The sequence below is a fragment of the Aphidius gifuensis genome, linkage group LG4 (assembly GCF_014905175.1).
Source record: "Aphidius gifuensis isolate YNYX2018 linkage group LG4, ASM1490517v1, whole genome shotgun sequence".
Classification (NCBI taxonomy): Eukaryota; Metazoa; Arthropoda; class Insecta; order Hymenoptera; family Braconidae; genus Aphidius; species Aphidius gifuensis.
This window is the reverse complement of record NC_057791.1, coordinates 22,877,342-22,889,734: the sequence shown is the minus strand read 5'-3', so window position 1 is coordinate 22,889,734 and position 12,393 is coordinate 22,877,342. Positions and strand designations below refer to the sequence as shown.

Genomic DNA, 12,393 nt, shown 5'->3' with positions numbered 1-12,393 from the left:
TATTCATTAATTAAATTTATTTAATAATTTTAAAAAATAAATAAATTATTTACAAAAATTTCATTCATAAAATAATTTTTTTTTTTTAAATTTATTTATTTAAATTTGTTATTATTTTTAATTGTTTATTAATTTTTTTTTAATTTAATTTTAATATTATATTATGCAAAATAAGAGCATAATGATTTTTTTTTTTTTTTTAATTTATTTTTTTTCCTCTTAACATAGTAGATTTCCAGGAATTATTTGATGAGTCATATTAAAATTCAGTTTTCTCCTTCTTGTTCTCATAAAATTGTGGGCGTTTTTTCTCGTACCCCAATGATTAACAAAACGTATATATATATTACGTGTATGTAGAATATTATACTGTAAACATATATTTACTTGTAAAAGTAAAAAAAATAATAATAATAAAATACTTGTGAGTTGTGACGTACATTGAATGAGAGAAGATGCGAGTATGACTCATTGAGTTGATATGTCAAATATTCAATGTGATGTATATAACCGGATAAATAAATTAATTAAAATGATATGTTATTATAAATATGACCCAATATTATTCTACAGGTGTTTAAACTCATTATTTTATTTTTTTTATATTTAAAAATTAAAGATAATGTATAAATTTGAATTTTTAAGTTGAAATTTCTATCAATTATTATTTTTTTCTATTTATTTATTTATTAATTTATTTATTTATATATTTGTAATTAGTTTTTGCAGGAGATAAAATATATTTTTTTATTATTTTTTTTTGATTAAATTTAGCTTGTATGTGAGAGTTGTCCTTGGACTAGCTGATGATGAAGCTAGACCAAGGATAAGCCTGAGGTGCAGACATACATGAAGGGACCAAATTACAGTAGAAAAATAAAAAAAACACATATAAATTTTAAATCAAATTGATGAAGGAATTTCATTGCCAGATAGTAATTGAAGTAATGCTTCGTTGAAAAATATATACAAATTGCCTTGATATCACCACACTTGAATACTTCAAGGTCTGGGAAAATAGAAATAATAAATATGGGATGGTTTTTTTATTTCACAATAACTATTTAATATTGTAGATGAACGAGATGCACTATTTTATATTAAAAAAAAAATTCCATTCAATAGTTAATTTATAAAAAAACAAATTAAATTATTATTTGTTTTTAAATTAAACCAAAAATAATTGAATTATTTTTATTTTTTTTTAGTTTAACAAAATAAATGTTTATGTTTATTTTAAATGATTTTAATGACTGTTAATAATTGGATAATTAATTATTTATTTAATTTGATAAAATAACAAATAGTGTAAATGTTTTCTGGAAGATATATTCCCCACGATAGCTGCGATCGTATAGTGGTTAGTACTTCACGTTGTGGCCGTGACAACCCCGGTTCGAATCCGGGTCGCAGCATGGAGAAGTTATTTTTTTTTTTAATTTTTTTTTTTCATTCTAAAATCTAAAATAATATTTAAATAATTATTATCTAAAATTTTAATTATCCAATAATTGTTTAAGCCTAAAATTACTACGTCGATTTAATTTTTTTCGATTTCGAAATTAATTTTTTGATTTAATTATGTCAATTATAGTAACTACTTGTTACGCTAATTACAGGGTCACACTATTCAACAATTCCTATATTCTAAACTCGAAAAAAAAAAATAATTTAATTAATTAAATTTTTAATTGCAAAAAAAAAAAAAAAAAAGACAGAAATAATTAACATTTTCGAAACGATTCAACAAGTTTAGGTAATTCAAAGGTAATTTGAGCTAATTAATACAAAAAATAAAATCAGAATTTGTTATATTTTTTTTGCACTTAATCAATTAAAATTATTATGGCAAAGAAAAATGAGTACTAGGTCAGGAAAAAAAATAATAACGTGATAATATACGATGAAATTTTATTTGTTTAAAAATAAATATAATTAAAATCTTTTGTTATCTTGTGTGATGATATTTAAAATACACATGATATAATTTATTTTGATTTTATTTTTTAAGTGTCAACTGATAATAATGAGGTCTACTGACGTACTTCCTGACTTTATCTTATCATTTTACCGAGAGGGAAAGATTTAAAAAAATATATTTAATAAAATTGTGTGACTGATAATAATTTGTCGGATAATTTTAGAAATGATAGCTCAATTTGTATGACATGTGTCACTTATTATTTTCCTAGTTAATTTAATTTTATATTTTATAGATAACACTATCTATTGTTGTGATTTTTTATCCTCTTATTTGAACCAAAATAATTATATTATTTTATCTATTTTTTTTACATTAAAAAATCTATTTATATATTGAGAAGAAATAAATGAAAAAAAAACGACAAATAAGGATTTAAATTACCTATTTAAATTTTCCATAGAATAGAAAAATTTAAATAAATAAAAAAAACCATGTTATTTTAAAGGGCAAAAATGTTGTTATTGCAAAATAATACTGTACAGTTAAATTATGAGGAAATTGAACGCAGTATGGCTTGCAATGAGTCAATCTTGTTTTGATAAATAAAAAAAAATATTTAAAGAAAGAAAATATAATATTATAAAATTATTTCACACACGTGTGACACAGATAAATGACATAAAATACTTTGATTAATTTTATCCTCTAAACAAAGAAAGAAATTCAATAATTTTTTTTTTCTTTTTAATTTTCATTGTCAAATTAAATAAAAATTCAAATTAAATTTTTTAATGAATGTATATTGTTAAATTTTTTTTATATTATTATTATCAAAATAATATTATAAACTATTTTTTATAATTTAAAAGTAAAAGCATAAATTTCCAATGGTTTTTATTAGCTTTTAAAAAATATTTTTTATTAATTTGTACACAGAGTTTTTCTTACAGTTTTTTTATATCTGCAGTTTTTTTAATATTTGAATTAACTGGTTTTAAATTATTTTATAGAAAAAATTATTATTCAATAAAGACTATAGTTTAATTAATAATTATTATTATTTCATATTTCATTTGATGATATTTATTATAATTTATTATCATTGAACTTTCGAGTATATTTTCTGGCACGCAAGGCATTTGTTTATTTAATTTTTTTTTATTGCAATAATTGTTTATTCAATGTTTATTTTATTTTTTATATTTATTTTTAAACAAATCTTTGCATTCTTTGTTATCGAGAACTAAATTATTGAATTTTCTTTTGTTCCGGGTGATTGGTCAATTGTGTTATCACCAAGTTCACTGAGTCATTCAAGACAAAGTTTCTCATATAATTGTTTTTTTTCTTTTTTTATTTTAATTCTTTAAACAAAGTCACTTTATTACTAATTTTTTTTTATTATTATTTATTTGTTGATAACTCTGCGCAGTGCTCAAGTGTACCAGACACTGAATATCAAACAAAATGATAAATTTATAAACTAGATTAATTATTATTGAATCAAGTTTTTTTTTTTTTTTAATGAAAATAAATGACAAAGAAATTATTATCTTTTATTTATTTTATTATTTAATTATTTAATGGCAACATATGAATTTTTTTATTGATTAAATTCATTGTAAAATTATTCTTGAATGATTATAATTAATTATCAATAAATGGCGTATATAATTATAAAATAATAACTGAAAAATAGAAAAAAAATAAAATAAAATAAAATAAACTTGTCATGCTAGCTCAAATACTTTTTATATTTTTTTTTTACGAAAATAAATTATTGCCTCTTTAAATTAAAAAAAAAAACAAAAGGCTTTATTTCCTTTTCCCTTTTTTTTGTCTTTTAGATAAAAATATTTTTTTTTTAATTTAGAAATAATAGTTTTTATATAATATATATATCTTTTTTTCATATAATTTATATCGCATGTTGAAAAAATATTTACAACAAAAAAAAAAGCACCAGAAATTGTTCTACAAATATTTTTTGATAATTTTTTTTTATATAAAAAAAAAAAAAACATTCATGTAACAAAACTTACGTTGATTGAATAATGATATTATATTTTTTCTTAATCATTAACTGATTCAACAATAAGATCAAATTCATCAACTTCATTGAAACTTTGATTGAGACTTTTTGCCCAATTTTCAAGTTGTTTTTTTTGTTCACGTTCTTCTTTACTAATTTTCTTTTTTTTCTTTGTTATTTTACTTTCTGGTATTTTATCATTATTGTCCTCGTCATCATCAGTCTCTCCAGATGTATTCAAGTGTCTTTTACGATTGTAAGAATATCTTGGTGGCTGTTGATAAAAAAATAAACAAATAATTAATATTTAAAATGATAAATAATCTACAAACAATTATTGAAATAATTAAATTCCATTTACCTGTTTAAAATGAACTGGTTCAAGATCAACAAATAGTGGTACTTGTGATACATCATCCGGTTGTTCAAGCTCACCAAAATCAAATGTATCAGAAAAATCATGAGCCTCAATAACAGCATTTTTAGTTGATCCAAAATGTGCTTTTATTGCATCAACTTTATTCATTTTAGGTTGCTCATTAGCTTCATTGTCTAATATTTTTTTATCTTTAATAATTGAATATCTTGTTGTCATTGGTTTATCAGCAACAATTACTGGCTTTCCAATTTTTTTTGTCGTTTTTTTATTAATTTTTTTAACTGTTTTTGTTGATGTATTATCATGTGTTGCTGTAATATTACTTTCATCACCAATATCATCACAAAAACCAAATAAATTATTAACATTCAATTCATCATCTGAATTATTTAATGTTTTTCCATCATCAAAATCAATTGGAGGTTCTCCAATATCATTAGACTGTTCAACATCACCAGATGTACCATGTGGTATTTGATTTTCTGTATCATCATCTGAATCATCCAATAATAAATGAAGATTTGATTGTTTTTTAGGACGTTTATTATTCAACATTGGATGATAATTTCGTAATTGATTTTCTTGTCCTTCAAGATCATAGCTATGATCAGTATCATCAACTCCATTATTCATTTTTGGATCTTTAAAATTTTTTATTTTCTTTCCACGATTAGATGGATTTGAATTAATATCATCAAATATACCATCTGCTGTTGTGATTTTTGTACTCTCTGGTAATTCTGGTAAATTTAAAAACATATGAAGATTTGATTGTCGTGTAATACGACGTTCAGCTAATGGTTGTCTTTTTACCAAACCAGATGGTCCTGGTTGTGGTTCATCATTACCAAAATTTAATTTAACTGGTGATACAGATAATTTTGATAATGGTTTACCAAATGATCTACGTGGACTATCAATAAGTAATCTATTTTTTTTACTTGGTGATAGTTTTTTTGGACTATCAGTTATTTCATTTTCTTTATTTTCTGAATTTTCATCAAGGTCATCATCATATTCAATATTTGCATTAACTATTGGTATTGATGGACTTGTTATACTTTCATCAGGAATTATTTCTTTTTCTTTTTCTGTTGCTGCTGTTGTTACTGTTTTTGTTGGTGTTGTTGTTATTGCATCAATTATTGATTGTCCATTTGACAATGATGATTCAGATATTGAACCACTTAAATTTGATATTTCAGTACCAAATTTACGTGGTGATTTTGATGAATTACTTAATTTTTTCTTTTGTATTATATTATTCATCATTATAACATTTGAATTTTCATTATTTTCACTAATTTTTTTTTTATTTTTCATTATTTTTTTATTATCAGCATTTGTTTTTATCAATTTATTTATAAATTCAGGTAAATTTTTATTTTGTGGTGTACTTTGAACAATATTTTGAACTTTTGAAAATGATACTTGTCGTGGTACAAGACAAGGTCTCCAAGGTGTACTATCATCAATACCAGATAAAATTTGTTTTGGTATTGGTGATAATTGTTGTGACAGTAATGAATTATTTGCAGTTGTTGTTTTATCATTTTCAAGTGGTTTTTTATTGAAAATATTTGTTTTTCTGAATGCCTGAATTGGTGTTAATGATAAATTTGGTGTATCTTGACAACTATCAATATCTGGTGAAATTGAATCAATATCATCAACAGCATTTGATTTCTTTTTATCAAATATATTTGTTTTTCTAAATGCCTGAATTGGCGTTGATATATTTTCTTGATTAATATCATTCACCATGTCATCATGAATGTCATTGTAATCATCATTATCATCATCATCATCATCCTGTGATATTATTTGTTCAATAATATCATCAGATATTTTTTGTGTTGATGATTTACCTTGGAATACATTCGTGTTTCTAAATGCTTGTATTGGCGTTGTTGATTTTTGCACTATTTTTTCATTTTGAGCAACTGGTATATCATGTACTTGTGCAACAACTTGTATTTGCTTTGGCTGTTCATTTGCTATTTTATCATCATTATCAACAATTTGTTTTTTAACTTTTAATGGAACTTGATGTACTTCAACATTTTTACCAGTTATTGCAAGTGGTATACGATGAAAATCATTAATTGTATTCATAATATTATTTGTTGGTAATTTATCAATTTCTGGGTTTTTTAAATTTTTTACTTTTGTAACTTTTGTATCAATAAAATTTAATTTAGGTTTCTTAGATTTTTGATTTTGTACAGGTTTCCTTTTTCTTTTTTTTTGAATTTTTTCATCAGATATATTATAATAATAGTCAAAATCATATAACTTTGATTCATCATCAATATTTTTATCATCATCATCAGTTAGTTTTATTTTTTTATAAATTGGTTCTTGTATTTTAGGTTTTTTTGGTGGTGATGTTTTTAATGGTTTTGTTGGTGAACGTTTTTTAGCTTTTGAAAATGATTCTTTCAATGTTGATTGACGTAACTGGGTGGATTTTTTTTTATCATCACTCGTATTACTTTTAGCTGGTTGTTTTTTAACACTATTTATTTTCTTTTTTTTGTCACCATCATTATCATCATCACCACCATTATTATTGTCATCATCATCACCACCATCACTGGTATTTTTATTGATGGTTGATAATTGTTTTTTAACATTTTTTGTTTTATTTTTATTGTTGACATTATCATCACTGGAGCTACTTTTAGCTGGTTGTTTTTTAACAGTATTTGTTTTCTTTTTTTTGTCATCATCTTCATCATTATTACCATCATCATCTTTACTGGTTTTAGTATCAATTGATGTTAATTGTTTTTTAACATTTTTTGTTTTATTTTTGTTGTCAACATCATCACTGGAGCTACTTTTAGCTGGTTGTTTTTTAACAGTATTTGTTTTCTTTTTTTTGTCATCATCTTCATCATTATTACCATCATCATCTTCACTGGTTTTAGTATTTATTGATAATTGTTTTTTAACATTTTTTGTTTTATTTTTGTTGTCAACATCATCACTGGAATCACTTTTAGCCGGTTGTTTTTTAACAATATTTGTTTTCTTTTTGTTGTCGCCATCATTATCATCATTATTATCATCATCATCTTTACTGGTTTTAGTATCAATTGATGTTAATTGTTTTTAACATTTTTTTGTTTTTTTATTCAACATCACTGGAATCACTTTTAGCCGGTTGTTTTAACATATTATTTTTTTTTGATGTCATGTATTGTCTGTCATCACTTGTGATTTTACTTTTAGATGATTGTTTTTTATCAAATTATCACTTCCTGGTCTTAGCATCACTTGGCAGCTCCTCCAGTTTACCTTTTTTCAAAATATTATTGTTTTTTGATGAATCCATTATTAAATTTGTTCTGTCACGTAATACTGGTGATTGATTTGTTGATATAATATTATTTTTAATTAAATTATCATTACCTTTATCGTCATTTTTAACTTTCGTATCACGTACTCTAGTTATTTTCTTTTTTGTTGTTATTGTTGTTGTCGTTGATGGCTTTTCAGCTTCAGATTTGTTGTTATTATCCTCAACATTCTTCTCCAACTTGTCAACATCTTTTGGCCTTGATCTCAGTACCCGGGTCATCTTTGAATGTCCACGTTGTTACAGGTATATTCTATTAAAAACAACAAAAATCATCAACATCATTGCATCACAATATTTATATACAAAAAAATAAATAAATGCAAATTAGCAAAGCTAACCTAAAAAATGTACGCATATGTTTGTTAAAAAAATATAGACAATCATAATAAACTCACCAATTAATTGATATATATTTTCTCAATTGAAATAATATATTTATCCTCAATTTAAATCTAATCTCATCACTGGTTAATAATCACAAGGTAATTACGTTTTAGCATTGATTAATCCCGCGCAATTTACAAGCGTTTTTTTATGTGTTTGTTAAACATACAAAGGCAAACGTACACAACAATAAATATTATAACGAATTATTCAAAGTGTATGGGCCAATCAACGTCGTGATTATTGTCCGCCATTTTGATATATTTCAAGAATTGTTATCAGTGCTGCCAACAAATCCATGTGCTCTATCAACAATTGGATTTTATCAATTAAATTATTACTTTTATTAAATTATTCAAATCAAAATTTGTTTATTAATTTATTTAGAAAATATTTTTATCAAAATTAAAATAGAAATGTGTTATAAATTAATTAAAAATAGGTGATTTTTAAAAAACTCAATTGGTAACTTATCAACAAGTATAAATTAATATTTTTTTTTTTTATTAATTAATAATTATGTTGGCAGCTTGCATGGCAGTTAATAATAATTCTCCTCTTTCGTCTCTAACCCCCTAAAAAGTCTATCAAACATTTATTGTTTACATTGTGTGATGAGAAAAAAAAAAAATTTATAAAACAATTTTGCTCAAAAAATAACAAAATAACTTTGTGATTAATTATATTTATAAAATATGATGAAGTTGTAATTTAAAAAAAAAGGAAAATTCAACACAAATATAAGTAAAAAAATATATAAAACATCAAAATGATTGAGCCAACATTTAAAATGATATTTACAGTGTCAAATAAAGAAAAAGTACAACAAGCAGTTACAAATAATCTTCGTACATTGGGTGTTAAACCACGATTAAAAAGAAATATAATAAAAACATCAGAAAAAGATTCAGTACGTAATGATAAATTTAAAAAAGTATTTAATATTTTATTATCACAACAACCAACAGATCCAGTTAAGCTATCAACTGGTACATTGTTAAATGTACCAACATTTGTAAGACAAGCTGTACAATACCTAGATAATCATTTAAATCAAGAAGGATTATTTCGTAAAGCTGGATCAAACACAAGATTAAAAGAACTTGTATCAAGATTAGATAATGGAATTGAGCTTGATGATAAAAGTCAACCAATTGATGTTGCAAATTGTTTAAAAAAATATTTTCGTGATTTACCAGAACCATTAATACCATATTGTTATCATGATTTATTTGTACGTTGTGGTATGTTAAAAATTGGTAAAATTGATGCAATATTACAAGCATGTTTATTATTACCATCACAATATTTAAGTACACTTGCATTTGTCATGGATTTTTTAAAAAAAGTATCATTACATGAAAAAATGAATAAAATGGGTATTGATAATTTAGCAAAAGTTGTTGGACCAAATATTATGCCATTAAGAGAAACAACAATGGCTGCTGTACAAACAAGATTAGATGCACATTTAACAATTATCAAGGTAAATAAATATATCATTTATTTGCTATTTATTTTATTAATAATTAATTTTCATTATTACAGATATTAATTGAAAATGCTAGAAATATTGGAGTTGTACCAAAATTTATTCTTGATACATTGTCGATTGATTCAAATGGAAGCATTGAAAATGAACTTGATCATTCAGATTCGTCATTTAAACAAAAAAAGAAAAAACATCGTAGTGGAAGTTTAACAAGAATGTTTAATGGTTTGAAGAAAATTGTTGGTAAAAATGGCTCACCAGAATGTGGTATGATTAATCGTCGTTCAGTTGATTCACAATCATCACTTGTATCACCAATAAAACCTAATAAAAAACGTAAAATTATTGATACAATATCACATCCACATCATCAACAACAACAGCAACAATTAATACAGTTGAAAAAGAAACGTGAATCATATCAAGGTACATCTAGAGTATTATTTTCATCGCCAGTATCAGATGATCCAAATCCAACACAACAAAGACAACAACAATTAAAACAAGAAAAACACAAAAAATTAGGTATTAATTTGGATCGTTTTGTATTGAAAAATCGTCAAAAATTAATTGATAATGAACGTTCAAGTCCGACAATTGAACGTAGATGGAGTATGGCAACAGGTACATCAAAAAATATAAAAAAACGTAATATTAAAAAAACAAGTGCATCATCATTACTTGAGACAAAAATATATAATAAAAATAATGAATTTACAATGAGACCATTAAATGAAGATTACAATAAAATGTTTACAGAATCAGAAGTTAATTTATCTGATGATACATTTGATGATTGTCATAATAATTTATCAATATTATCAAAAAAAAATTATCGTCGTTCAATAAATTATAATAATCTTCAACAACAACAACAATCTACTAATAAAAGATTATCAGTATCATCACCATCACTAATAACACCAACAGCACCAGTATCACCATCAATATTATCATCATCAACAACAAAATTTCATGAAGAAGATACAGATTATGTTAGAATACCAAAAAGTGAATATGAAGAAATAAAAAATCGTGTATCAGCAATTGAAACACGTATACATGAAGAATTCGAAACAATTGATGATAATAATTTATATAATATTGATTTACCAAGTCAAGTACAAATTAAATATGAAAAAACACTTGATAAATCAAATATTGAAACAATAACACCAGCTGATCAACTTGCTAAACGTCTTAGTCGTGATTTAAAAATTCGTAAATCAATTGAAAATAAAATAATACGTTCACCAAGTGCTAGAAAAATTGGTGTTATACGTAGACGTTCACAAGATAAGTTACAATTATCAAATCGTCGTAAATTGAATCGTTCATCATCATGGCATATATCTGATAAATCAAAAGCTCATGATAATAATACAATCAAGCACATCAACATCAACAGCAACAATACCAACAATGATTGTTTACATTTAAATAATGAAACAAATGCAAAGCTTGATTATGTACATAAAAAATTGTGTACATTGATAAATCACACTGATGAACATACAAAATCACCAACAATAAATTACTCAAGTATAAATAATAACATTAAAAATACAATAATAAATATAAATACAAATAATAATAATAATATTAAAAGATCATCATCATTTCATGGTAATGAAACAATTGATAATAGTAAAAAAATAATATTTAATAATCAAATGAAAAATATTAAAAATACAAATAGTCATAGATTAATATTGCCAATTAATAATAATGATAATAATAATAATATAAATGAGGATAATAATATTATTTGGAATAATGCATCAATGTATTTTGATAATAATAATAATAAACAATCAATAGTTAAAGAAAATAGTAGTCCAGCTGTTGTTGTTGTCAGTCAAACTGGTCGTGCATCAATTGCTAAATTACGAACACAAAATGCTGGTATGGTATTGGCAAAAGCACGTTTGTTTGATGACAATGATAATAATAAATTGATTGAAAATAATACAGTTAAAACTGAGAGACAAAAAAATAATAATTTACGTGATGTTAAGATTGTAATTTCATCACCAACTACTAATTCATCTTCATCGACTTTGTCATCAAGAAGAAGGAAGAGTAAAAGTCCAAAAAATGTTGATTTAAAATATAAATTATCACCAATTAAATTACATAGTCAATTGTCATTGATTGATCAAGAAAATTCAAGACGTGATAATTTACTATCTGTTGCACCAATTGGTGAATTGAGTTTGTTTCATGATGTTGATACGAGTTTAATTAAAACTCCACATATCAAAAAACAACTGGCTATTAAAACACCCAAGAGTGCTAAATCAGTTGTTAGAAGAGTACCAATTGATACTAGAAGAACACCATTGAAAGCTGTTGCACCACCATTTGTTGGAACACCAAAAAGACAAAGTCCACGTAATGCATTTAGATCGAAAATTGTCGCTAGAAATATTATTTAAGTTTTGCATAATTTCTTTTGATAATTTTTTTTCTATAATAAAATTTTATAATTGTATATGACAATGATTATGATCATGAGACTTTTTTTTTTTTTCTATATATATATATTTGTATTTAATGATTAATCAATTTTTCAAAAAAATATCAAGATAAGTAATAAATATTAACACTGTGAGTAATTTATTTGTTTGCATTTATTTTCATTTTTTTTTAATGGTAATTTTTTATTTTTTCAACTCAAGTACATAGGCAATTTAATATTTCATTTACATGTATAGGATTAAAATTTTTTTTTTATAATGCAATAGTCTACAATATAATATTATTGAAAAAAAAAAATTATTTAAAATTGTGCACAGCACACGTGGTCTGCAAT

General features: G+C 23.7%; 2 protein-coding genes and 1 non-coding gene across 3 annotated transcripts; 2 read left to right on the top strand and 1 right to left on the bottom strand.

Annotated features, from left to right (window-relative positions):
• Positions 1 to 1,343: 1,343 nt before the first annotated feature.
• On the top strand, positions 1,344 to 1,415 carry Trnah-gug. Its single transcript has one exon. It is a non-coding gene; the product is annotated as a tRNA-His (tRNA).
• Positions 1,416 to 3,257: 1,842 nt separating this feature from the next.
• On the bottom strand, positions 3,258 to 7,394 carry LOC122855772 (uncharacterized protein DDB_G0286591-like). Its single transcript, XM_044157365.1, has 2 exons — positions 4,318 to 7,394; positions 3,258 to 4,230 (listed from the first exon to the last, which is right to left on the bottom strand). The coding sequence occupies exons 1-2, from the start codon at positions 6,448 to 6,450 to the stop codon at positions 3,997 to 3,999; spliced, it is 2,367 nt and encodes a 788-aa protein (XP_044013300.1). The 5' UTR covers positions 6,451 to 7,394; the 3' UTR covers positions 3,258 to 3,996.
• A 1,275-nt stretch (positions 7,395 to 8,669) lies between these two features.
• LOC122855771 (rho GTPase-activating protein gacU-like) lies at positions 8,670 to 12,193 on the top strand. The gene is made up of 2 exons (XM_044157364.1): positions 8,670 to 9,572; positions 9,635 to 12,193. Exons 1-2 carry the CDS (start codon positions 8,856 to 8,858, stop codon positions 12,014 to 12,016), a joined length of 3,099 nt encoding a protein of 1,032 aa, XP_044013299.1. The 5' UTR covers positions 8,670 to 8,855; the 3' UTR covers positions 12,017 to 12,193.
• The last annotated feature ends 200 nt before the right edge of the window (positions 12,194 to 12,393 follow it).